Raw genomic sequence first — 26,264 nt, forward strand, 5'->3', positions numbered from 1 at the left:
GATGATCCTCGAAGTCCTGTCCACCCCAAACCCTTTCTATGATTCTGTGATTTCTTTGCTTTTCCGCTGCCGTGGAGGCAGAAGCGGCCGGCGCTCCCTCCCCTGCTCCTGCTGCGCCCTGGCCTCATTGCCAACGACAAGTGACCAGTTTCCAACCTTGCTAAGTCGCTGGCTCGATCTACTAACCCCCGTGTGCCGATGCCAGCAGCCGTCCCCGGCGGGACACGGGTCCCCTCGCTTCCCCCGGCGGGGGTATCCCGGCCATGAGGCGGCGGCCGAGGCGAAGCGCGGCGCGGCGGGGGCGGGAGGATCCGCGGGCGGGAAGAACGGCGGGAGGAGTCGCGGGACGCGCCGAGGCCCCGGAGCGCCCCCGCCCCGTCCCCGCGGCCCGGTGACGCGGCCCCGGAAGGCGCCGCCGTCACTTCCCCGGCCGCCATCTTGTCGGGGCTGAGGCAGCGCCCGCCGGCCCCGCTCCGTGTGCGCGGCCCGCCCGCCCCAGCCCGCTCCGCCATGGCCAACAACAGCCCCGCGGTCGCCAACTGCCAGGGGCAGCAGGCGGCCCAGCACCCGCCCGGCGCCGTCCCGCCCGCGCAGCAGCCGCTGCAGGGCGGGGGCCCCAAGCCGGCGGCCTCGGGCAAGCCGGGCAACGTGCTGCCGCTGTGGGGCAACGAGAAGACCATGAACCTGAACCCCATGATCCTCACCAACATCCTCTCGTCGCCCTACTTCAAGGTGCAGCTCTACGAGCTCAAGACCTACCACGAAGTGGTGGACGAGATCTATTTCAAGGTGAGCCCGCCGGCCGCGCCGGCGCCGGGCCCGGTTTGACTGCGGCCCGCGCCTTCTCGCCCCTTATTCCACGCTGAGGGATGGGAGCGAATACCGCTTGTAGTGCTTAGCTGGGGGTGCTGCCCTGTCTGCCTCGTGAAAGAGGCGTATTCCGCGTCGGATTTGGAACTGCGGAGCTGTGAGTTAGGTTTGGAGAGGGCGGCGTGAGCCGGGGTGGTGGGGGCGAAATGGCCGTCGAAGGGGCTGCGCCTTCAGCCGGAGCGAGCGCGGAGGGCACGGAGGGCACTGCCGACACCCCGTGTAACCACTGACACACAGGGTACGATGGTGACTGCAGGTGGTCCAACGGGAGTCTGCATGTGGCTTTCCTCGTCACTTCAACGTTGGGATTCCCTCCTCCGTTACCCGTTAAAGAAGTTTTCTTGGCGTTAGGTAGGATGTGCTGGGGAGATGAGTGGTCTGTATCGGGGCACCCATGTCTCGGTTCTTGTTTTGTTAGCAGGATTGAATCAGTTTTGCAGCGAGGCTTCCATCAAGCCAGTCTCCCAGGTAGAGGTATGCATAATTAATGCTCATCAACACAGCCAATTTCTTTGTTCTGATAACGAGACCAAAATTTAGATAATTTAAGCTTGAATAATTCAGCTGTTTTTAGCCACCTGTACTTTGGTGGTTATTCGGATATTTTTCTCAAGTGAATTCATTCTGCTTGATAATGTTACCGTGTCAGCAGGTTTCAGTGTATTTGAAATTAAAAGAAAAGCAAAGGTAGCCCTTTTGTTTCGTTTGACCAAGGCAAATCAAGTTACTTAGGGCACTGTAATTGAGAAAAGTAACTCCACCACAGTATTTTTGAGATTTTTGGCAGTTTGGGCTTACCTATGCTACTGTTTTTTCACTTAATGATAGCATTTGTCTGCCTGTGCTCTGTCACTTGAAGCTGATTATTTATTTCTCCTAGTACTTAGAGTAACAGAGATTGTCGACAAGGCATCTCTCCAGTTGCTGCATGTGAGAGAGACTGACTATCTGAATGGAAAGTAGCAGACTTTACTTATGCAAGTGATGGCTAGAGCTGAAAAATTTATAAAGGAAACATATTTTCAGAAAATTTGAGAGCATACTCATTTTAAGTGGACCTTTTCAGATGTAGTAAAAAATGGGATCTGTTGTCTTTGTATTAGCAGAGCTCACCTGAAGCTGGTTAGATATTTCATGTTACTTGTCTTACTGTTTCATTCCACAAGTGGCCTAATCTTAAACTGGGGGGAAATTTTGTCATGCCATTAAAAATCTGATTATTAATGCTGTGCAAATAAAGTTTGCTTACTGAACTTCTCAGTTACTCTGACTCAAAACTGCAGGCTAAATAAAGGGAAAACTCAGCCTCTTACTCACTCGTGAGTAATGGGTGTGGGGGAGATGGTTAAGGTGCTTCATTGATATTAAGAGAAATTGAATTTTCTTCGTGTTTTAAGATTTCTGAATAATTGTTATGTGTTTTCTTTTCTTTGAATGATACCCATCCTAGGAGATGTATTTTCAAGTGATTGTCTTTCTTTGAGAAACTGGTGGCTCATTTAAAAAAGTGGAGAATGCTGGGTGCCGGATTACCAGAAAAGATGATTTTAAGTTACACAGGCAGCTAGTGATAGGGATCGTCTTTGAAGATATGGATTCTGTCCAAGTATTTGAATTAATTTACTTGTACTTCTGGTCTCCTGTTTCAGTTCTGTATCTGCAAAGTGCAGGACTTCCTCTTTCTTTATCTCTGACCTTAGGACCATGTACATGCCCTCAATTTCATTTAGTCTGTACTTCCAACAAGCTAAGCATATGCAGCAGTCTTTGAAGGATCAAAACTTTAACTTTGTTATTTGCTTATTTTTTAATTAATATTTGTCAAACCTAGCATGTTTATATTGATTGTGGCCAATAAATGTAACTTAAATTAAAAAGATTGAAGACTAGCATTGTGATAGCATCATACTCAATACTTGGACTAAAAAATACTTTTCATTTCCTGTGAGAGGCAAAACTCTCTATAATCAGAATGATGTGCGATATTATTTATGTCGTATTTGAGAACTTCTTATGCAATACAGGAAGTCATAATGAATTTTGAATTCTACAGTACTGGCATCTCTTATATTTCCTGTTTGGCTAAGACAGCAACTATAAAAAACCCAAACAAACAGTTCAGCAACTTCAACTGTTAGTGTATCTCTGATTTCATGTAATTGTGTGCATAATTTATTTTGTTTCATGTATTGTTAAAAGAATTTAATTTGTGAAGTACAGCCATGAACTCTTATTCCAAATCTGGTGTATCACCATTGTTTGGGGGTTTTTTGTCTTTTACGTATTTTTTTTAAGTTGATGTGCTTAGGCAGTATACTTCTTTATTGAGCCAGACATTGCTTCTCTGAATTTCACAATTTCAGATGCAGCACAGGCAGTTTTGTGGTTCTGAGCATGTTTATGACTCTTATTGTCAAGTTTTAGGAATGGTGTTGGTTAACTGTGTGTGTGTGCTCATCTCTAAATGTATCTCACAAGATTTGAAATGAGCAAATTTACTTGTTAGTACTTAGGAACCATTTTACCTAAGAACATCACTGCAGTCTAGAAGAAAAAACACTGACTTTTTTAATTAAAATACTACACTTTATAAACATCTTTCTTTTGTCCTAACTGTAAGTGATAGCAAAAAGAAATCTCTAGCTAAGCTCACTGCATAAGTGAAACTCATGAATGTGAGACACTATATTTTGACTTCTGTAGCTCTCAGCAGCAGATATCACTAAACTAAAGGAGACAGTTTAAATACAGGCAGTTGTTTAGTCACCCAAGAAAACAGTAATGATGGACTTTAATCATAAAGCATTTGAAAGTACGTGGAGTATAGAATGAGCATGGATGCTTCCTTTGGTGTTTTGGGATTTGTTTGTTTTAAACTTCAGTCATGATTTTGGCTCTAATTTCTTAATGTTGTAGTTTAAAAAGCCAGATGCTTTGCTTTAATGACAAAGCAGACTTGATCTTGAATTTCATAGAAGAGAAACTTTAAAGACTGGTTTATGATGTCCGTTGTTTAAATCAGGTTTGTACAAGCACCTAAACATTATGGAGGTTGCAATTGTAATTTACTTTCTCCTGTCCCCCACCTCACCCTTTCAGGTTACACATGTTGAACCATGGGAGAAGGGCAGCAGGAAAACCGCAGGCCAGACAGGGATGTGTGGAGGGGTAAGTAGAAGTACGTGCCTTCTTAAATTTTTCTGTCTGGTAAAGAACTTTGCCAAGCATAGTTAAAACTTGCTGGTCTGTTGACATCAGTCTCTAGATGTAGAAGTATTTATTACATATAGTAGATATATTCCTCTTGCTTCCAAAGCTGTGGATGCAGGTAGTGTTACTTTTTCCACATGGCTTTTTTTGTAGATTTAGATTTTATTATGTGTTAGTTTTCACATTCTTTTGAAGATTTGGGATAATGTCTTTGACTTCCTGCATCCTCACCTAACTTTTTGCTTTTGAAAGGTGCGTGGTGTTGGAACTGGAGGAATTGTGTCCACTGCCTTTTGTCTGCTCTACAAATTATTTACCCTGAAGCTCACTCGTAAGCAAGTGATGGGCCTTATAACTCATACAGACTCTCCATATATTAGGGCTCTTGGATTTATGTATATTAGGTAAGTATCACTGTTATCAACTAATGACTGTTTTAATATGCAGACAGCTGTATTAAAATTTTACTTTCTTTTTGTACTTGAAGGTACACACAACCACCTACAGATCTATGGGACTGGTTTGAATCCTTTCTTGATGACGAAGAGGTATGTCGGCGAGGGTAATAATTTGTTTTCTTTTGTTTCTTTTCATGTTCCTACTTTAGGTTTAAACATTGTTTCATAAGGTTTTCTGTTTGACTGTTGTAACGTTCTGTTCTTTAATTTTTATTAATTAGTGCAGGAAGCAGGTTTGAGCTCGGACATGGGTTATTTTTCTTAAAGATCTAACAGAATTTTTTGCTGGTTAGTATGTTACTGTGTCAGATTGACAAAGCCATGTGAAACAGGTGTACTAAATCAGAATTCAAACAGCAGGGTGTGTGTGGCTTCTGTGCATTTTTCAAAGTCGTATCTTAAAAGCAAGGTGTAGTAAGTCATGAGAATGCTAAATTTATATTATCTATTTATTACTGGGATGGGAGAATTGACGCTGACATAAAAGAGTGGGAAGTATATAGTAGAAACCAACATTCACCTTGGAAAATACTGCCAAAAATCTCTGTGGTTATTATTCATGTCCTGGAATAACTAAACCCAGGATTTCTCCAGAGGAGAAGCAAACAGCCTGATTATGGCATAAGGTTCCATTGTTAATGTCTTTGGGGACAAATAAAGAAGATGAGTTGCCCACTGAAGTCCAGTGCAGAGGTTGCATTATTATGCAGTCAGGTGGGAGAATACCTTTGGTATCCTAGTCCTGATTTACTGTTTGGGGAAACAGAGTAGGGAGTTGGTGGGTGATGCTTCTTGGGCTATGAACTTGAATACACAGTCTGCTACGTACTGCTGCAATTTGTATTTATTGAGCAGGTTTTAAGTTACATCTTAGATTTAAGAATGGAACAGGAAGGATCATCTGCCCTCTTCAGTGTGACAGTATATATCTACTTCAAGAAATTCCAAATGCTGTAGTTGCAAATGATGTCCAGATATTTGTAATAAAAATAGTGTTAATTACACCTGTATCTGACTGCAATGAACAACTTCTTTCATGCTAAGTATCAAAAACACTGTGCAAAGGAAACAGCTGTTATTTCAGGTAAACCTGTGCTATTCTACATTTTTAACAAAAATCAAAACAAATTTGAACCTTGATTGCATCTCTGTAATCTCCTCCTTCTCCCCCAGGTGGGGTAGTTAAAATGAACTCTCCTCTGCAATGCTGGACTGTAATTTTTGAGAAGGATTGGGGTGGCTTCATTCTCAGGGTCTCGCAAACTCAGTGTGGACTCAAAGGACAATAAAGTGATCACAAGCGCATTGCATTGTGCAAGTCTTAACTGGTTCATTATTCAAAGCATATTTTTTATTTATATATTTTAGTTCTTGCAGATATTGGTTATCAAGATGTATTTGTTTCTTGTTTAAAATCTCCCAGTATATTTTTGGAATTAGTGTTGCTTTCCCAGCTGCTATCAGTAGCTTTGTGTTACGTGCTTGGGGCTGCTTAAGTTTCTTACCAGTCCTGGTCAAACTCTATAGGATGAAGCAAATTTTTATATATGGAATTATTTAAACCTACAGGATTTTTTTTCCCCTTCAGTTCTTAAATATGTGGAAGCAGTTCATCTTTTGTCATGCTGCTGTGAAAAACTTCCCAGGATACAGAGTTACCTTTCAAAATGCTTCTTATGTTTATTTTGTTTAACTGTACGTACTCTCCAGGTGCTACGTTTAACTCCTTTTTTTCTTCTTTAGATCTCTGCAGCGATTATATTTGGAAAAACTGTATATCTGAACACTTAAATGTGTGTGAGTGCAAGCAGTTTTACGTTTAGATTTTCTCTTCCTGTTTAGATAACAAATCTCACTTTCCTTGTGTGCTTGCACTATAGGTTTGGGACTGACAATAGCTGACTAACATGTCCTGAGCTGTGAGAGGGCATAGCAAGAAGGCCTTCATGCGGTAATGACCCTTTTCAGAGACAATGGTCATCATGGATTATGCGTTTCCAATTATTTGTTCATTTATTTATTTTTTTACATATTTCTAAATTAGAAACCTCACTGCTTCATGGCAGTTGGTTTGCTATTGCTTCCAATTCTGTTAGGATGCCATTTTGTACTAGAGGTTTTTCTATGATCATTTTGAGATAGGCAATGATGTAGTTCATAAATGATTTAGGCCACAGGGTTGGGTATGATGGTACACAGTTGTACATCCACAAAATGGAGTATTAAATGTACTTTCAGAGGACTTCTCAACATTTTGGCATTGAAATAAAATACAAGATCATACCATATAACCAGACTGTATAAGGGGATTTTGCGTTAATCTCTTCATCGACAGTCCCTTACCATCCAGATGGCTGCAGGATTAGTGTGTGCCTGCATGCATATATATTAAGTCCCATTCCCTGTCTGTAACATACTGCTAAATCCAAAGGGTGCAGAGTTTGAATTTTTCTAAGGAAATGTATTAGAATATGAGACAAGTAAACTTTCATAATCATGAGACTTCAATAGGACAGTAATGTAGAAACATTTTTTTTTAATCAGTAAAGAATATTTTTGACCATCAGGATATTTTTTGCTTGTATTTTACAGGACCTGGATGTGAAGGCAGGTGGGGGTTGCGTTATGACCATTGGGGAGATGCTTCGTTCCTTCCTCACAAAGCTTGAATGGTTTTCCACCTTGTTTCCAAGAATTCCTGTGCCAGTCCAGAAAGCTATTGACCAGCAAATTAAAAGCAGACCTAGAAAAATCAAGAAAGAGGGCAAGGAGGGAATGGAAGAAATCGAACGGCATGCAGAACGTAGACGTTCAAGGTCATATACACGTTATTTTTAAAATGAATGTTAAAAGTTTATTATTGAACAACTTATTACCAGCAACATCTTGTCTTTTGACTGGGTTGGGTTTTAAGGCAACAGGCAAAAAAGTTTACGGATGCTAATGGATTAAAATCATCACATGATATTTGGTATTTAAGATGAAAAACAGACCGTGTATGTAAAGTATAAATTGAAAAGGAAAGATGGTCTCTTTAACTTAAAAAGGATGTGTTTCACACTGAATATCTTCTTTTTTAAAAGGTCTCCAAGACCAAGATCGATCAGTCCCAGGAGGTCTCCCAGAAGATCCAGAAGCAGAAGTCACCATCGGGAAGGCCATGGATCCTCTAGTTTTGACAGAGAACTAGAAAGAGAAAGAGAACGGCAGAGATTAGAACGTGAGGCAAAGGAGAGAGAAAAAGAAAGGCGGAGATCTCGAAGTACTGATCGCACACTGGAACGGAGGCGAAGCAGGAGCAGGGACAGATACAGAAGCCGTAGTCGAAGTCGTGACAGGAAAGGAGATAGAAGAGACAGGGATAGGGAGCGAGAAAAAGAAAATGAACGGAGTCGAAAAAAAGAGAGAGATTATGATAAGGAAAGAGGTAGTGAGAGGGAAAAAGATCGATCTAGAGAAAGGTCAAAAGAAAGAAAAAGTAAGGGTGATACAGAAGAGAGAAGACACAAGGATGACAAGGATGAGAAGAAACACCGGGATGACAAGAGGGATTCCAAAAAAGAGAGAAAACATAGTAGAAGTCGAAGCCGGGAAAGAAAACATAGGAGTAGGAGCCGCAGTAGGAACACAGGTAAGCGCAGCAGAAGCAGGAGCAAAGAAAAATCAAGTAAACATAAAAATGAAAATAAGGAGAAGTCGAATAAACGAAGTAGAAGCAGAAGCAGAGGAAGAACAGATAGTGTTGAGAAGTCCAGAAAACGAGATCAGAGTCCCAGCAAAGAAAAATCTAGGAAGCGTAGCAGAAGCAAAGAACGTTCCCACAAACACGATCACAGTGATAGCAAGGACCATTCTGACAAACATGATCGCCGAAGGAGCCAAAGTACAGAACGAGAGAGCCAGGAAAAGCAAGAGAAAATCAAAGATGAGACTCTCTGAATTCTTTCAGAAGTGGATCACATTGAATCCTATAAATGTTTGATTAAATCCTGCTTATTTTTTCTTAAAGTTGAGATTGTGCAGTAGTTGATGAGCACTCTTCTCCAACCTCCCTCTAGGCTGCAGATTGTCATTTCCTATTTTGGGTAGGGAAGTGCCTTTGTAAACCCATTCAATGCATTGACGGTTTCAAACCATTTGTTTAGTTTAATTTGTAATGCAGAGATTGTTTTTGCATTTTTATTGTTCAGATGTTTCTGAAATGTACAGTCTGTACATATGTCCTGAAAATGTTTTAATTCCTTCGGCATGGTTGCCATGTTGGTTAAATTTGTATGAGGCAATAAACTGCCACTAATTATACTTCCCTTTCGTAGACGTGGAATTATGGTTTGTATCCTGAAGTTAGCATGGCTGTGCTTTACGTAATAGTATGGCTTTTAGGGATGGATCTGGAATGTGTACTATAGCTGAGATATTTATGTGCATACAATGTACATTGAGGGCTGCAGATTTAGAACTAACATTTATGTCCACTGTACCTACTGTTTTCTTCAAAGCTTTGTATTATGTTGATCACCAGTGGTGTTAAATTAGTGGACTTTCAAAGAGATAGTGGTTTTGATGCAAGGATTTAGATGATGTTGGGGCTCGTTTAGTAATTCTGTAGAAAGGCTACCTCAAGCGGACACTGTAAAGGTTGACAGATGAGTACCGTAGCCATCTATGCATTTTATTTGTTTGAAAAAAATCCATGTAAGCTTCCTTTTTTTTTTTTTAAACACAATTTATCCATTTGTGGTCTTTTAATGTTTTTGTTTTTTTTTTTTAATCATCAGCTGCACTCTGTCATTTATGTTAATCCTGGGCTAATAAAGGCATTTAAGATGGGAAGAGGGAGGTAGGAAGAAGAAAAATGTTACAAAGGATTTCAGTTTCAAGCTTCCAAAGCATTTTTATAAGTGTAAACATTTAAAATATGAACTAAATGACAGTGTCCTTTTTTAAGTCATATTTTCTACAAATAGTAAGGATCGCAGTTCATGCTGAACATTTCATCTGGCAGATTTTTTTTTAAAACAGGTTGTTAGAAGCAAAAACCAAAATGGATTATAGAAGAAAATCATATCATTACAGTCCAAGTCTATTTGATAGATTATTCTGATGACTTGTATACTAAGTGAGGAGAACCATCTGGAATAAACTCTCAATTAATTCCTTTGTATCGAGTGTCAGCTTTTCCCTGCATGTTCATTGCCAGTTGAAGAGTGTTTTGGTTCCTCCACATTTCTTTTTCAGATCAAGTGACATTTTGTATGAATAAGGGATTTTATGTAATAAGTACTTTATGTGGGACATGTAGCAAACAAAGAAATGCAGCAGCCCCAAAACAGGAAGAACGTGAAGTGTGACTCATTCATGATGATGAAGTGACCTGAAGGTAGAAGGTAGAAATAAGTTCATGCAGGTCATCTAGGCTTTTTTTTTTGTTTTGTTTTAACATCCAGGAAGAAAACAAAGTGTTTCAGCTTCTAACAGTACACTTCATTCCATAGTATTCCAAGGAGCAAACTTCATTTTTTTTCTTCCTCCCTGCTCTAATTTTTTTATGAACTAACAGTTCAGAAACAGTTCCTTTGTCATTGTGATCCTTAGTAATCAAGATTTTTTAATACTGATGTTGTTGAGGTATTGTCTGTTTATATTTGTGTTACCTGATTTTAAATCTGAGCTTGAAACAAAACTTCAGCTTCAAAGAAGTCACTCCCTTGCTAAAACTAAACTACTGAGCTCTCATTTAATATGGGAGAAAAACTGTACTGGCCATTTAAGGAATATCCTGTCTAGTAGATTATTAGAGCTGTCTTTGCAGTCTGCCAAGTCAAAACAGTGAGGACAACTTTATCTTGTTTGTGTCTAGAGGGCTTCTTTTGGCCTTGTTTTTAACCTTCAGTTTCTGAATCAAGTACACTCTTAGGCAGAGAGGCTGCAAGGCCAGTGTTCTGTCAGGGAAAATGGATTACTGATTTCCAATTGTTCCTTCAGGGCTCCCCCTCCTCTGCCATTGTTGGGAAATACAGTGAAAGAATGGTTTATTTGCAGGAAAAATACAGGTATTTGAGAAACACAATCTTCGACCTGAAAGTGGAGAAGGGCTGTCTTACTACAACAAAGATGGTCAACATTTTGGTACAGCTTGTGAAAAGACCAGCCCGTGCCAGTACCTCTTACAAGTGCACTAATTTGAGGACTGTGCTTTTATTTTCCAATAAATAGTACTTTTTGACTTGTGGATTTAATATGATGCATATTATGTACTTGAGTTAGCAGTGTAATGGATGGCACAATATTCATTACCAAGACCCATGGAAATTACTTGGACCAAGACACCTGTCTTAAGTTATCCTTGGGATTTAGTATCGTGCAGCTCTTGGGTTTGGATCCAGGGACTCTGGTTCCTTTTTATCTTTCTGATATTATTTTATTTCGCATGACCTTCCTTGAAACCAAAAGGAACTGTGGTGTGCAAGCAGCTCTGGTGAGCAGTGGTAAGTTCAGTGGAGGTGCTGGTGCTGCCCACCCTGCTGCAGTTACTGCAGTGCAGCTGCACTGGGCATTCAGCTCAGGGCATTCAGAGAAAACTTCTGCCAGTTTTAATTGGAGGCATGGGATTTTCCCCAGGAGCTGCTCTCTGACAGTCTGTGCACTCTTCAGTTCTCAGGGTAAAAGCACAATGTCTGAAGCACTGTGAACCCAAAGTTCCCACAGTATGCCACATGTCCATAGTTACCTAGCTGGGATAGTTATCCTTTGGGAAGCCTCATCTGTCTTTGAAATTTCCTGTGGCTCCAACGGTAAGTACTGCATTAGTAATATTTTTAGTTGCTTACAGTATACAAATTCCACCCTTAAAGGGAACCCGAAGCAATGAGGGAACTTCTGCTGATGTTTGAGCCTTTTGCACTGCTATGGAGCCCATGTACCTTGTTGGTTCTAAAGTCTCTTCTTTCAAGAGCTTAATGGGGTTGGGTTGCTTGGGGGTTTTTGTTAGGGGTTTTTTTTGTTATTTTGCTGAGGAGATTTATTGGTTGTGGTTTTTTATTTCATAAAGACCAGAGCTTCATACTAGTAAGTAGTGTAGAAACTACATCTATGAAAACATTACATGTCATTGTCCATTAAGTCAGCATGACCCATAAAAAAGCATTTGCCTCAGTCTGGAGAGAACCTGCAACTAATCCTCACCAAAATTTTTTAATCATCTGAGTGATTGCCAGTGTCATTTCACATATCAGCAGTGTTAATTACTATTAAGACAATGCCTAATGCCTGAGGAACAAGGCCTGGAAGATATACACGGCCACAGCAGGAGGTGTGGATCTGGCTCAGTTTGGTTTTGTTGCTTTTCCTCCTTGTTTTGGTTAATTGTGTACATCTCCTAACCATTTTTTTTGAGCTGAATCAATGTGTTTTTTCTTAAAATCATTACTCCTCTTAAGCTTTTTCCTTTTTTTTCCCCCCCAACAGACATGCAAATAATACATTCTGTTACAACTATGCTTCTTTTTAATTATAAAAGTGAGGGGAGCTGATGAAAACAGTACTACAGTATTGTCCTGTTTGTAGTGTGCAATTCTGAGATGTTAAGGTTTGTATACCAGGAAGAATTGAGAAAATATACACCAACAGTTTAAAAAACATTAGAATTACTGTTAGAGCATGGAATTACCACAATTGTTTATGCGAGAAGAAGAAATTTGGGGCCTGAACTTGATTCTGAAAGAAACTGATTGCTTTAGACCTCTGAAAATCCAGTTAATAGCCACCTGGTTAAACACTTAGGCCTTGGTGGCAGTGTTTCACAGTGATGTCTCCAAAGAAGAAATACTTAAATAAAACCCTTGAGGAAGAAAGCCTTTAACAATAATATTTTTTTTTCAATTAATGAGAAAAGTTGCCAATTGTTTATTAGCTAATGCAGGACAGTTTCAAATAATGTTTCCTAAAGAAAGACTTGTTTGACCATGACTAAATGTAGATGATGTTTTAAGAAGCAACATGTAATTCTTGGGCCATCTACAATCAACGTATTGAAGGGTGATTCCCGTGAGGTGACTTTGTGCAGGTGATCAGAAGCAGTGACTGAGATACCTAATACAGCTGTGTAAAAATGCCTGTTGTCTTTGGTTACCTTTATACAACTGAGTTTCTGAAGACTCTTTTTGTAAGATTACATATGTTTGTAGAACTGTTGACCTTGAATTTTGCTTTCTGTGTTGGCTGAGAAAGTAACCAGTGAGGAGTATGAGAAAAGGTCCTGCCTTTTCTGAAAAATGGAAAATTAAGATTTTAGTAATATCTGTCAGTTCTTCATTAGCTACAGTGCAAAGCAAGTCAGTTGATGTGAAGAGGACATTCTGTTTACTCCTCATGAGTCACCTCTCAAAACTCTAAAGGAAGAAACTTTTTTTAAATTTTGAAGTAAAATGAAATAGCCTTGGAATAATACTCGATTAAGCCTCAAGCTACTTTTGAGTGACTCTACCTGAACTGCTGTTGCTTTGGTTTGTTTTCTTTTTTTAAGAAGTTTAACTTCACTCTCTTGATCTTTATTTCAGCCTTATTTCGTTGGTACATTAGTTCTGGAACACACCTACTGATTAATAACGGTTCTTGGAAGAACTTTTAAAAGCGATTGCTTGCACAGAAAATTATAGTTCAAGATTACAGACATCTCCATCAAGTGTTCAGCTGCATTTTAAAAATGATCTTGTCAGCTGGGGCTCAAATTTGATGTCCTGGATTAGATCTCAGATATGACTAGCTGTTCAGCTTCCCTCCTCCCAGTCCTGAGCAGCTGTGAATGTTGCCATTAAGCACAGATGTTGTCTTTCCAGCTTCAGGGAAAGTAAGAGTGAAAGGAGCATTTAGGGAGAATGGTGTTATCAACAACCTTAACATCCAGGATAGCTGTAGGTGAATAGCAGGAAAAAGGAGATGATCAGCCTTGGGGGGAAAAAGTCAGCAGTGATTTCTTGCCATTCCTTTGAGACAGGAGCAGTAAATAGTGCAGAACACTGGTAATTGTGTTGAAGAGTGAGCAATTTTAGCTGGGAAAGAGAGAAAGTAAATGGGTGCTGAAGAGTATCTTGATCAGTTTGTATTTTGAAGGCTTTTATGGGGAACTAGAGGATAGTATTAGAAAAGGTTTAATGAAGTGAAAGACGGTTATTATAAATGGAGGACAAATCAGTATTGATAGTAGGAGTAGACAACATGAGCTTTTGGAGGTAAATATGAATTATCTCCAGTTCCAAAGATTTAATCAGCAGGAAAAGTTTGATTAATACATCATAATATCAGCGGCAATTCTTGTAACTTACCTTCTTATCTGAACCAGAATTTTCATTTAGATGTGTTCTGCATTGCTCTTGCCTCTATAAATCACTAGAAAAGAATTTGGAAATTCAGTTTCAGTTATAGAAAAGCAACTGTTTTGAGAAGTTTTTCAGTGGTTGCTTTTGAAGTTGTTTCTAGCAGTTTATGTAGGCAAATAAAACACAAGACTATCCTGTTTAAACCCCAGAAGAAATAAGGTAGAATAAGTTGAGGTAAGCCACATTTTTTAAGCTTTTTAAAAATAAAAATCGGAAGTGCAACCTCGTTGAATTTGTAATGGGATATGGTGAGGCTATAGAAGATAAGCCTGCCTTTTATTTTGTACTATCTGATAAATAGTGTTGTGACTATGCATGATGGTATACAGGCCACAATATAGATAAGATTGTGTTTTAATTATTCATTATAAGATGGGGGGTGAGACAAACCTGCATAATACTAACAGAAGCCTTGATGATCAAATTTATGTTATATGCATCTTATCTGAAGTAAAACGATGTGAACATATTTTACAAACTCCATGAATTTGTAACGAATGTACTATGTGCTCTTACCCATTCCAACAGAGCTTCCAGAACAAGTTACTGAAATGACATGAAACAGTGGTATAAATGTGAGGTGTCAGGTTGTGAGCTGTGAAACATTATTAGTCTGTAGTATGTAGTCCAATTGTGCAATCCCATCAGATACCAGTACTTTTAAAATTGATTAAATCCACACCCTAGGAAAGGAATCCTAAGGTAAGTACTACCCCTTTAAACAATTATTACTTCAAAATGTGCTTAGGAGTGGTTCATAGAAGTAATTGTTTCTTTATTTAAAAAACATCCATAAACCAAATTCAAAAACAAAACAAAAAATGCTCATTTATTTGTTCCTATATTGTAACCACTCCTAACCTTCACCAGGATACAGTTGATCTAGTTAAGAGGATCTGTGTAGATAAGTATGCCCAGTCCCAAAATGCTCCTGTGAAGTTCCTGTAACAGATATTGCAAGACAGCACCCACGAAGTTTACTCTGTAGTCAACACTAGAACATGCCACCTTTACCTTCATAATTTTGGATTACATTTTAACCATCTAGAATGCATGGACAAAAACAGATCATTCAAAGAAATTTAAATTTTACCTGAATATATTTTTTTAGGACAGAATGTGAGCTTTGGACCCTTATCAGTCAGTGGAGCTACCACCACTGTGTAGACATCCCCACAGGGTATCTCGGTGATGTCGCAGTGACTTCGACCTGCTCTGGGGGTACAGGTGAAGTTGCCTTTTGAACCATGTAAATCAGTGCTGTAGTTCATTGTTTCATCAGAGGCTTGCCAGAACACCCTGATGCCATTGTTGCTCAGTCTGTATAGCTTCACCCCAGACGGACAGCAAGCACCTAATAAAGAGAGAAACATTAATAAGCAAATTTTGTGAACTCCTGGAGTGCATTTTAAACCAAATTACTATGATTATCATCATTTCACTGAGAAATTATTATTTCACAGAAAGCCAAAACAATTCTTGAACTGAACTAGGAAAGAAAATGTTTTATCAGACTCATATTATGGAGCTGGAATTCAGCCATTTTACATGTTGGAATATTGTTGCTCTCACCTGGCACGAGGCCTACCTTAAAGTGCCCAAAATCCTTTTGAGGTCTTTAAAATTTAATTATGCTATAGCATAATTTAAATTAAGAAATTGATTCTGGAGCAATGTTATTAAAACTTCTTTATATGGCCATCTGATGGCTGTCATAAGGACAAGTTTTAAATTATATGAAAATAATCCAAAGTACATTTATTTAGAAGAGGGAGCTGCAAGTGTACTAAGTATGTACTGAATTTCAGCTGTGCTATTTGTATGAGAGCAACAGTATACAAAGTACGTTGTATATTGAGTCTTTTTCTTCCCAAGTGCATTTACAATTTACATACTGGAAGAATATCCCTGATATGTGCAACTGGATGTCAGACCCGTTTCACTAATTGCTTTCAGAGACACTGTGTAGTTGGTGCCACATGTGATGCATCCCAGGAGACAGTAGTTCTGAAGAGTGCGACACTTTGCCTGTCCTTTTGGAGACTCCAGTGTTGTTACATATGTCTGTGCACCCTTCCCAGCAGACCAGCTGATATTTGTTACAGACTGTGTCACTTGAGTTAGTATCAGGTCGTTAGGGCAACAAGGAGCTTAAAGAAAAGAAAAAATAGAGAAGTCAGTTCTGGTTTGGAAGGTATTTTGTTGGGTTGCAGCCAGAATTGTACATGATCAAGAGCAAAGGAATGAAGAAGTGCATACTTCTCAGGCAAACAGTAGCATGCTGAAAAATACTTGACATTGCTGGCAAGCTTCTAATAAACAATGTCAATACAAGATCAATTTGTCTATAACAGTGGGTTATAATATTGGAATTACTACAACACGATCGTTCACCAAGATTCGAAAGTATCAGAGTACATGGGATAATTAAGCAGGGTCTACCTCTACCCCTCAAGTCATATTGCTCAGTCCAGCTCTGTCTTTGTTTAAAGTCTCTTCCTCTACAATGCAAGATGACTGCAGCCAAACTGCCTGTTAAAAATAGACCCTGGTGTACATTAACTGCTGTACAGGGCCTGGGGATTGTCTGGGTTAAGTGGTAGAGGACAAAACTCTGTTAGAAAATTAATAGCAGGAGTGGTGAGTAGGATGTGCTTTAATCTGTTCTTTATATTGTTGATGTGGACATTATCTCATTGCTTCTCCTAGTAATATTAAATATCAAAATGCTGACAAAGAAGTTATGTATTACATTAGTGGCTTATGTTACTGCATTTTAGTTAGCTGTGCCACAAAATAATTGGTTGCACTAAGGCTTCTCAGTATGTGGCAACTGCCAAGTGATCATTCTCACACACACAAAGATACAGACAGGTTCACACAAAGGGCATCCAGCAATAGGTAGCACAATATGCACACACTGTAATTAAAATAAAAAAAAGCCAAAGACATATAAAGAGTCATAGAACTATTTTAATATTATGCTGCTAACATGCAATTCCCACATACCCATCTCTAAAGGGACACTGTAGCTTGGTAAGCTCTGTCCTGCTGGTGATCTTGCTATAGCACTAACAGAGAAAGCAGATCCACAGGGAAGATCAGTTAAGGTACAGGAGCTTCCAGTGCTTGTGCAATGCCAAAGTCCAGCCTCTCCTCTGGCAGTGACAACGTATGTAGCGTCTTCATTGTTAGACTGCCACTGTACACTGATTACAGAAAGACCCTCCTTTGAGACATTTTTAATTTCAGGACTGCAGGGAGCTGAAATATTTCATATTAACAGTATTTAAACAGATTGTTTATACATACTATGTAAGTTAGACATGAAAATTAAATTCCAGTTAGAACTAACAAACTACTTTGGAAAAAGTATATGATCCTTGTATACTTAGTCCTGGTGAGAATTTAGACCTTGTGACAGAACTGACAACATAAGGAGTTTGTGTACAAAACCAGAGATAAACTGTAAATCTGATTTTCAAAATATTGGAGCTGTCAGAAACTTTCAATCCAAATCTGTTTTTAGATCCCTGCTTACAGTATATTTTTAAAGACTTCCTGTTTTGGAGGGTTGTTTTTTTTTAATTTTTATCAGTTACAGTAAGTTAGCATTCCAGTAATGCATTTCATCCATGAATCACTGCGGTGCCTAATAATTATTTCTCCTGCTAAAGGAAAACACGAGTGATCACGGTACCTGTTGCCACGTGCTTGGGCGCACATGAGGTGTTGCTGCCCCTGGCCTCGCTGAAGGAGTGAACGGTGATGTGGTAGCGGGTGTTGCACTGCAGAGCTGACAGGGTGCAGGCCGGGGCCGTGTCATTGCAGAGCACCACCGTGCTCCAGGCGGCAGCTCTGGTCTCGTACAGGTCGGCGCCTCGGACAGGAGCCCAGGTGACCCGCACGGTGTCGCTGGACACGAACACGGCCCTGAAGTCGCTGGGGCAACAAGGAGCTGGGAACAGATGAGGCAGAGAGGGAAACTCGAATGGGAACGGGAAACTGGCATGAATAGGAGCCTTCTTTAGTTTACCTATGTGCTTCATGTCTTAAATCTCCAAAGGTGACCAATACTGTGCAAACAGTCTCATGAATCCCAGACTTATTTCCTGAATTAATTCAATGCCCCTCCTTCCAAAATCAATACAGGACATCCTAGTGTTTAGGTCAGATGCAGGAATTACATATATCTTTGGTTGAAGCTTTAAAAGCATCTAGAGGTTAAATAATTCAAAAAACATTCTTCTCAATTTCCCATTGAACTGGTTAATCTTTTTTCATTTTCCAAGTATGAAAACTCTCTTTGAGGAAGTTTAGGATTTTGACACACCATTCCTGAGGTAAAAGAAAAAAACTAAACAGGACTAGAGTTCAAATGTTACGCCAGGGCTGTAAGTTATTCATATGTCCTTGCCTGATTGATGATTGTGAATTGTTAAACTATTTTCAAGTTTGTAAGCATGTTGCACTTGACTACACAAGTTAAATTTAATGGCAACGGGAAGTGTTCCTTTTTTTTCAGCCAACCTTTGTGTGTTTTGCCCAAAACCTGAATAAAAATAGAAGTTTAAGTCAGTATCTTCCCATAAAAATATCCATAAACACAGTTAAAGGATCCAAATGAATTTGCAAAAATAAGTGGTTACTTACCAGTAGTGTAATTGAATACATCACCTAAAGGACTCTGCCCTGCCTTGTTATATGCAAAGACACTAATGAAATAAGTGAAGCCACAGTCTGACTGGAAATGACATTGAGTATATGATGTGTTGCAGTGCACTTCCAAGCCATCATCACTCTTCACAAAAACCACGTAATAATGACCAAAACTGACGCTAGACCATGACACCAGCAAGTGACCAAGTTCATCCTCTTCAATTGATATGTTTACTGGTGCACAAGGAACTGAAAAAAAAAAATTAAAAAAAAAAAAGAATTGTAACGACAATATTTTTATTGAAGTTACACTTTTACATAGTAAAGGAAAATCAGGAATATACAGAATTATTCTACTCAGTTGCTGTCTTGTTCAAGCAAACAGCAATATTATCTGCATTTACAGAGGGTGCTACTTACATTTAGATGACAAGTGGGTATGATTTTTACAGAACAAAATAGATACTATCTTCATGTTTTACAGAAACAAATTCTGATTAAGGAGCCCCTGTCGAACAGTGAAAAAAACAGCGACACTGGGCAGTATTTCAAAAGAAACTGGCACAGTGTGTGCTCACAAATAGTAGGTTTGGATGGTAATTGTAATACTAGCTTGAATAACAATTAGCATCCAAAAGCTTTTATGTGTGAAAGCCCTTTATATGTTTTTATGAAACTCACTGGTTGTTTGTGAGTAGAACTGTCCTTTGCTTAGGTTCCCTTTCTGGTGGCATCATGTCACATTAAACTGCAAACTCTATGGCTTTTGCTTAAATAACATTTCCTTTCTTTCTAGTTCAAAGAAGTGTAGCTTGCTGCTATTAGAATGAATGTACATTATCCAGCTGAAGCAGTGTTGGCTGAGATCAGAGCCCACAGCTTAATACTTGTCTACTGTGTAAGGCTCTCTCATCCCATTAGATCCACCTCAGAGTTGCTCACAGAATTGATCTCTAACTCCTATCAATAAAAAGTCAAAATGAGGCAGGTTACATCAAATAACTAAGTAAATAGTGTTGTGTCTTTAAAGTAACATGTAATAAAAGAAATGTTTTAGATTTTAATTACATGGGCAGTTCATCTAACAGGTCAGGAAGCAATAACCTCTGACATGGCACTGGTGCTGTAGCTGAAACAAGCAAGCTTCTGTTCTGATGATGGTTGATGGTTTCTTAATTTAGTCTAGTGGTGCTACTTTGACTGAATGTGGTTTTGTTGACCTCCTTTCTAACTAAAAACTAGACTTGGCCTAGAATGCTTCTCAGCCCAGAGGCAATCCTTAATGCCATTTCCTCACAGACCTGTTATTCCTTACATTAGTTTTACACTCAGAAAATTGACTTTACAATATGTACTTCTAGTAATAGGAAAACAGAGGCTTACTGTTTCAGCCAACAATATATACACCATTGCAAGTTTTTCTTACACAAATATGAAGAAAGTTTAGGCTCTTATCCCTGAAATAGAAAAGAATATGGCACCATTCATGCACAAAGGTCAAAAGCAGAAATAACTATTTGAGAATCACTTGTGAATTGCAATGGACTAATTTGCATTTGAAATTAAAGAAATATATGTTAAAATGCCATAAGCTATATAAGGATCAATGACACATACTAGTTTTTAAGCTTACTGCATCAGTAGGTTTACTGGATCCAGCATCATTGTATGCTGTGACAGAAACATAATATTCAGAGCTGCACTGGAGGGATGGCACCATGCAGGAGGAGGAGGATGTGTTACACTTCAGTTTCAAGAGTCCACTGGAGGCTGTGACAGTGTAAGTTAGAGCTCCTTCTGTTGGCATCCAAGAAACTCTTAAAGCACCACTATTAAAAGCTACTTTAACATCCGCCGGTGCATTAGGACCTACGGTATATCAATAGTTTGGAACACATAAATACAACTTAGACCATGGCCTACAGACATGAGCTTTTACATAATTTGCAAACTAAATACATTTTTTGTGGTGCAGACCTTAGCCTCATTCATGTTAAAGTGACATTTTTAAATAGTTTTAGTTATACACTGTCACAAAGCTTTCTGCTGAAACTCCCTGCCTTATTTGAATATTTACTTCTCACAGTTAGAAAAATCCTCAAATCAGTCTAAACTTGTGTAATCCTTATCCACACCTGTCCTGAGTACCACTTTAGTGACAGTTAATGGTATCTTTGCCTCAGTAATATTTATTAAACATAGTCATGTTATCTGAGGTTTCAAAACTTTGAGATGGGGCAAAAATGATGTGATCTGAAAATCTACCCAGTGTACCTTTGAAAAACATAACACAATCATACACACACATAAATATTTCCTGCTATATTGTTGCTGTTTTGGTTTGGGTTTTTTTTTTAATGCTCACTTGGTTTCAGAAAAGAAAATTTCTTACTTGTTCTTTGGTTATATGTGAAATCATCTCCAGGCATCCCATTGGCATTCCAGGCATAAGCCTTGATAGTATAGAGAGTTCCTGGATCTAGATTTGTAAATATCAAGGAGGTATTGGTGGTGTTCTCCCTCAGCATTCTGCCCAAACCATCTGACCTCATGAGTGACACAGAGAATCCAGCTGCCATATACACAGCTTTCCAGCTCAGTGCAATGGAGTCACAGCTCGGAGAACTAACAGACAGAATCGGAGCAGCCAGGACTGTAGAGAAAGAACAAAATCAAGCTTTTGGTTTTTCAGTAGTACAGTTTGAAAGGGCCAAATTTGAAATGAATACAGAAACAACAATCACCAACTCTGAGAGACAAATTCAGTGACAACAAAAGCAGAAAAATAAATGGATGCCAGCTTGATAGAATAAATATAGAAAGTGATTTGTGATGCATCGATTATTATATTACAGGTTTTGTAAAATGAATGTAACTCATACAGAAAGTATGAAAGGTTGTGAGTGTTGAAGAATGAAAATCACCAAGAAGATACTGCATTTCCCGTCCTTTAAGTTTTACATTGTCTTATTATTTTATTTTATTCATTTCTTCTATTCCTTCAACTTATGCCTTTTGTTAAAGTAAAATACATATATTCATACAAATTCTAGCAAAACTCCCAATTGAATATTTAACTTAACGTCCTATCATAAAGTAAACCATTAATTCAGACTCTTGTCCTGGTCATTAAGTCAAATGCCTGAATTCTAGTTGTCAAAAACTGAAAGGAGAATGTGATCAGTACAATTTAAAATGCAAGACTATAATAATTCAGGACTGGTACATGCATGAATGCTTTATAATAACATTATAGAATTTGAAATAAGAATTTTAAAGTCCACCTGTTTTTGCTTTTCTGAAAGGTGAAGGCTGGCTTTTTCCTCCTGAATTTATAGATCTGATAGTGATTCTGTACAAGGTGGCAGGTTTCAGCCCCGTCACTGTGCCTGGAGAATTTTTAACTACAGTTTCAATGAAGGAATCTCCATCTTGTGCAGTCAGCATGTAACTAGTAGCCCCAGGTACCGCTCTCCATTCCACTGTGATACTGTTGCTAAGTTTTGAATAAGCTTGGTCAATAACAGGTATGTCTGGAGCTAAAATGGAAATAATGATAGACATGCTTAAGTTGGGGAACTGAGCCCTGTGAAATGCTGAGTGCTCTGAACATTTCACACAGACAAAATGTAGGACATCTAACCCCATGCTCAGAGCAGATACACTTAGACTCACTATGCTCAGATATACACTCACTGGAAAAGAAAAAAAGATAAAATGAAGGTGTATCCCACATAAAATTAAGAAAAGGAATGTAAAATATTTGGGACAAAGTATGCACCCTGAGGCAAACTTACTCAAAGCAAGGCAGCTCACCTGGGATTTGGGAGACCCAGCAAGTATTACACAGCTATTTAACTGAGCGTTATGTCTGCTCTCTTAGTTCCAAGCACCTTATCAGTTACAGTCACACACCCTATGTTGCCCCACTTGTAAAAATGGTAACAGATATTCTGTCTGACCATGCCTGTGGAACATTTGCAGGTGGGTCATTTGCAATCTTTGAGTAAGATATTGCACTATGCTTTTTTTTCCTTTTAAAATATTGTCTTTAGTAACCGTGCATAAAAATTTCTGTGCAAGAAATCCACGTGCAAGTCTAATGGAGTTTTTTGCCTAACAGTCAAGTAGAGAATATATAGCATGTGATGTATATCGGAAATAAATTACACAACATTAATCATTAATATCTCTTCTTCCAAAACTAAGCTAGCAATAGACATTTTGTTTACACTTAGCAGGATAAATACTTCTACTTGTTTACACTTACCATGATAAAACACCTCTACTTTTTTATTTTCAAATTTTATTGTAATAATTAATTTTATAAGAAACATTCAATTGGAAAAGTAATGGCTATTTCTCAAAATTATCAGCTAAATTATTTTAAAAACAGAATTTCAACAGAATATTTTTTCAATTACATTTCAGTGATGAAATAAAAAAGGATTTCTGTTTATGTAGATTCTTTCAATATCCATCAGTGACTTACATGCCACAAGTCCTTTTGTGAATGAAACAAAATTACTGTTTAGCAGTTCTGAAAAATTTATAAATAGCTTCATATCTGCTTTTGTAATGAAAGAGTAGGTGATTTAAAAAGCTGCAGTCTGAGCAAACTGTGCGTGCCAGATCAGGAAAACTTGGAACAAGATGAGAGGAGAAAAGGAGCTAATCATGCTAATATTGAACTCAGTAGGAGAACCGGCAAAAGGCTTCAACGAGAATGGCAGATTTTCCCTACCAGTACAATGAAACATCAAGGATGAAATCCCAGTCATACAGAGGACAATGGAAATTATACTTCCCAGTTTCTCTTACTAACCTGTTGACTGCATAATCTGTGTTTCTGCAAGAATAATCCCATTCTTGTCAATGGCTTCTGCTTGTATAGCATAAACAGTATTGGGAATTAATGAAGTTAGAGTTGCTTTAAGTGTCACATCACTGAAATGAGCCAGTAATGAATGGCCTACAGTATTCACAGCTGTAGCTGTGACCCTGTAAGAAGAGGCTCCTGAAAACTTGGGCCATCTGAGAGAAATGCTTTGCGATGTCACATCATATAAAGACACAGAGAAACCTAAAACACCCAAAAAAATCATTATCAGAAAACATTTCAGTCATTCCTGAATTTAGTTAAGTCTTGACAAGAATATTGTTCAGTGCCTTATCAAGCATCTATGTGACCTAATTTTCAGACAATAGGCATTCTGAATTTGGAGTGCTATTTCCCTTGCTCACTTTTGTAATCCATTAATTACTGTAATAACTGCTGCTCACTCTCATAATATCATGCTGTGATGATGGCTATTTTTCTTAAATTCCCGATACACTGTAGTCTAATTGTTTTAAAAAATACCACGTATAATCCGTATGTGACTATACAAGCAATGTCAACACTATTCCATAAATAAATAGGATCAGTTGTTTTGCTAATCATAAAAAGAATATGTTACAGTAAGTGTCCAGATACTGCAACGTCTGCAATGATCAAGCATTTAAGGCTCTTGACAGTGCAGGATATGCAGGAATGTACTATTGCCAGAGAGTGCATGAATGCTGAAAGCATTTCTTGTAATCGTGTAATCTCTTCTTTCAAAAAACTCAATATTCACATTTTAAGGTGTGAGGACCTGGAGGCACAAAATACAAGACTGCAGAAATTATAAAACGCAAAACATTGGAAATATTTGGGCAGGGGAGAGCGTGCTTCTCCTGGTGTGTTTTTTTTGTTTGGTTTGTGGTTTTTTTTTTTTGGAAGGAGTGTGGTGGCATTTTCTTTTGCTGATTTTTAATTTTTATTATTAAAATATATAACAATTAATTTGGTGCAAATATGGGACAGTTTGAATCCTATTTGTAGCACAGTTATGTAGGTAGTGGACAGCAGAATTTGTTCATCTGAGTGTTCTCTCTGGTTCACACCAGTGTCAAGGTGTAAGTCTGAATATTTGTGCAAGTGCCCAACAGAATTGGGACTCCTGAAAATGAGGTTTAAAATTTATAAAGATATCAACATAATTGTTTAAAGCTGAATCAAACTTGAAAACAATTTTTGTTTATAAAACTGCTAGAACTTACAGAATATTTTATTAAAAATCACAAGTGTGTGTTTTCTTCAGACCCATTAAAAAACAGGCAGGCAAAAACAAAATACCATTTTGAAGATTTACCTGTGTTAGCTGAAAAGATCTGAAAAGGAAGATGTAAGAAAATTAGAAATACAATGTGAAATATTTTATTTGGAAAATTAAAAACCTAAGAATGTTAATTGCAACAACAACTACTTAAAATACTATGTTTTTAAACACATTTTACTGATATGATGTATTGGCTTAGATTCTTTAAGCATGGAAAGAGTATGCAACCAATGAGATTTGGTACTGGTGTCCAGATTGTATTGCTTCTTCATTTTCATTTTCCTCTCTAAATCTTCCTATTGATCCCGTTTTCAGTTGTTGACACACTTTGAAAGGCCTCAAATCCTAATATATCCTTTTATTTTTCAGTCACTTGCAAACAGTGCAAAAGTGTAATAGTAACTCAATACCAACGTGGAAGCATCTGCATGATAGTCTCCATCCTAACTTTTAGTTTACATTTACAGAGTACAATATCATCGTTGAAAACAGCTCTAAAGCAAATGAGTTGCACTCACCATTTCTAGGCAGTTGAGAAGCAATCCAGTAAATGCTAATGATTTACTTTTCGCACCACACATCTTGTCAGAGCTTTGTTCCAGCCTTCCCACGGGGATGAGCCGAGGCCGATCCCTGCTGTGAGCAGCTCTGTGTCTCGGCAGTGCTGCCACTGCAGGCTCGCTCCCCGGGACAGAGGAGGTCGCGCTGGGCTGGGCGCTCCTCCCCGCTGGAGCCCAGCCGGCCGGCGGCCACCGAACCCTGGGGACAGGGGCCGACACAGCGCCGGCGGGCGGTGGGGTTTTCCCCCTTCTGTTACAGGATGCAGTCTCTGTATGCGTTATACAAGATTCATAAAATAATTAAGCCAAATAATTAAGCAAATCTGAGATTTGCTCTTCAGCTCATTACCTACTGTATTTTTGTCTACATACAAGGACCTTCTTTTCTGTTGGGAATGATGCCCTCGTGGTACTCCCCTTCGCATGGAACACTGCCATGGACTGGGAACCACCCTTCCTCAGTATCTGGCATTGTGGAAAGAGACATTTTCCTCATATTCCTTCGTATCTGTACCAGCTGCTGGTTCCCCTTAGACAACACGACTTTATGTCTTCAAACTGTAACTTCTGACAGACGATTGTAGGCGACAACAAACAGTATCGTTCTATGACCCGACAGTGTTTTTCTTGGCGGCTTTACACGAATGTCAGAGAGAACCCTGGGGCCGCTTTCATAAGGGAGCCCCGGTTTCCACCGCGAGGGGACCCGGCACCACGGCAAGTTTCGCGGCGCTCCCTCGGCTCTGCGCTCTCCAGCTCCCCCCGCTGCTCCACACACAGCCCCAGGAGCCGCCGCGGGGGTCGGGAGCGGCCCCCGTGTCCCGGGCTCACCTGCTGACAGGTGAGCAGCAGGAGACTCCTTCCTCAGGGGACGAGCCCTGGTCACCGAGCACTTCTCCAATGGGAATTACGAACCCCAATGTGGCAGAGGAAAGGGGCCCAGCTCCATTGAGGCCGGGGCCGGGCCCGGCCGGCAGGAGCCCGCCC

At 39.2% G+C, this 26,264-nt stretch overlaps 3 protein-coding genes across 15 annotated transcripts in view; 2 read left to right on the forward strand and 1 right to left on the reverse strand.

The window, feature by feature from the left end:
• The first annotated feature begins 415 nt into the window (after positions 1–415).
• Positions 416–9,707, forward strand: PRPF38B (pre-mRNA processing factor 38B). 2 transcript variants are annotated; one of them, XM_051805384.1, is made up of 6 exons: positions 416–789; positions 3,970–4,038; positions 4,333–4,484; positions 4,568–4,628; positions 7,131–7,354; positions 7,622–9,707. In XM_051805384.1, the coding sequence occupies exons 1-6, from the start codon at positions 511–513 to the stop codon at positions 8,475–8,477; spliced, it is 1,641 nt and encodes a 546-aa protein (XP_051661344.1). In that variant the 5' UTR covers positions 416–510; the 3' UTR covers positions 8,478–9,707. The 2 variants fall into 2 exon arrangements, with proteins under 2 accessions (XP_051661344.1, XP_051661354.1); XM_051805394.1 differs by lacking the exon at positions 416–789 and adding an exon at positions 1,037–1,344.
• Positions 7,633–26,213, reverse strand: FNDC7 (fibronectin type III domain containing 7). Of its 12 annotated transcripts, XM_051805247.1 has the most exons (15): positions 25,650–26,213; positions 25,236–25,546; positions 24,751–24,769; positions 23,400–23,657; positions 21,859–22,113; positions 20,967–21,227; positions 20,192–20,443; positions 18,569–18,823; positions 17,616–17,873; positions 16,925–17,179; positions 15,811–16,065; positions 15,009–15,269; positions 14,432–14,461; positions 13,862–13,925; positions 7,633–7,724 (listed from the first exon to the last, which is right to left on the reverse strand). In XM_051805247.1, the coding sequence occupies exons 2-14, from the start codon at positions 25,296–25,298 to the stop codon at positions 13,888–13,890; spliced, it is 2,460 nt and encodes an 819-aa protein (XP_051661207.1). In that variant the 5' UTR covers positions 25,299–25,546; positions 25,650–26,213; the 3' UTR covers positions 7,633–7,724; positions 13,862–13,887. The 12 variants fall into 12 exon arrangements, with proteins under 12 accessions (XP_051661207.1, XP_051661190.1, XP_051661277.1 ...); XM_051805230.1 differs by having other exon boundaries at positions 25,236–26,213; XM_051805317.1 differs by having other exon boundaries at positions 24,659–24,769; positions 25,236–26,213.
• Positions 26,100–26,264, forward strand: part of STXBP3 (syntaxin binding protein 3) — a 43,157-nt gene continuing 42,992 nt past the window's right edge. Inside the window, exon 1 of the mRNA XM_051805352.1 lies at positions 26,100–26,118. The gene's annotated coding sequence lies outside the window, so the exon portion shown is untranslated. The remainder of the gene's footprint in view (positions 26,119–26,264) is intronic.

The sequence above is a fragment of the Manacus candei genome, unplaced genomic scaffold (genome assembly GCF_025592945.1).
Source record: "Manacus candei isolate 608988 ecotype Guabito, Panama unplaced genomic scaffold, ASM2559294v1 h1tg000005l, whole genome shotgun sequence".
NCBI classification, from domain to species: domain Eukaryota; kingdom Metazoa; phylum Chordata; class Aves; order Passeriformes; family Pipridae; genus Manacus; species Manacus candei.

What these genes read in the sequence shown, in the direction of transcription:
- FNDC7 (XM_051805247.1), bottom strand. Translation starts at nt 25,298, where the DNA reads ATGTGTGGTGCGAAAAGTAAATCATTAGCATTTACTGGATTGCTTCTC. An exon ending in ATATCAGGGATATTCTTCCA is followed by an intron (nt 15,270 to 15,810) that starts GTATGTAAATTG and finishes TCTCTTTATTAG; the next exon opens with GTGCTTGCTGTCCGTCTGGG. An exon ending in TCCTAAAAAAATATATTCAG is followed by an intron (nt 14,462 to 15,008) that starts GTAAAATTTAAA and finishes ATGTCATTTCAG; the next exon opens with TAACTTGTTCTGGAAGCTCT.
- PRPF38B (XM_051805384.1), top strand. Translation starts at nt 511, where the DNA reads ATGGCCAACAACAGCCCCGCGGTCGCCAACTGCCAGGGGCAGCAGGCG. An exon ending in TGGACGAGATCTATTTCAAG is followed by an intron (nt 790 to 3,969) that starts GTGAGCCCGCCG and finishes TCACCCTTTCAG; the next exon opens with GTTACACATGTTGAACCATG. An exon ending in GCAGAACGTAGACGTTCAAG is followed by an intron (nt 7,355 to 7,621) that starts GTCATATACACG and finishes CTTTTTTAAAAG; the next exon opens with GTCTCCAAGACCAAGATCGA.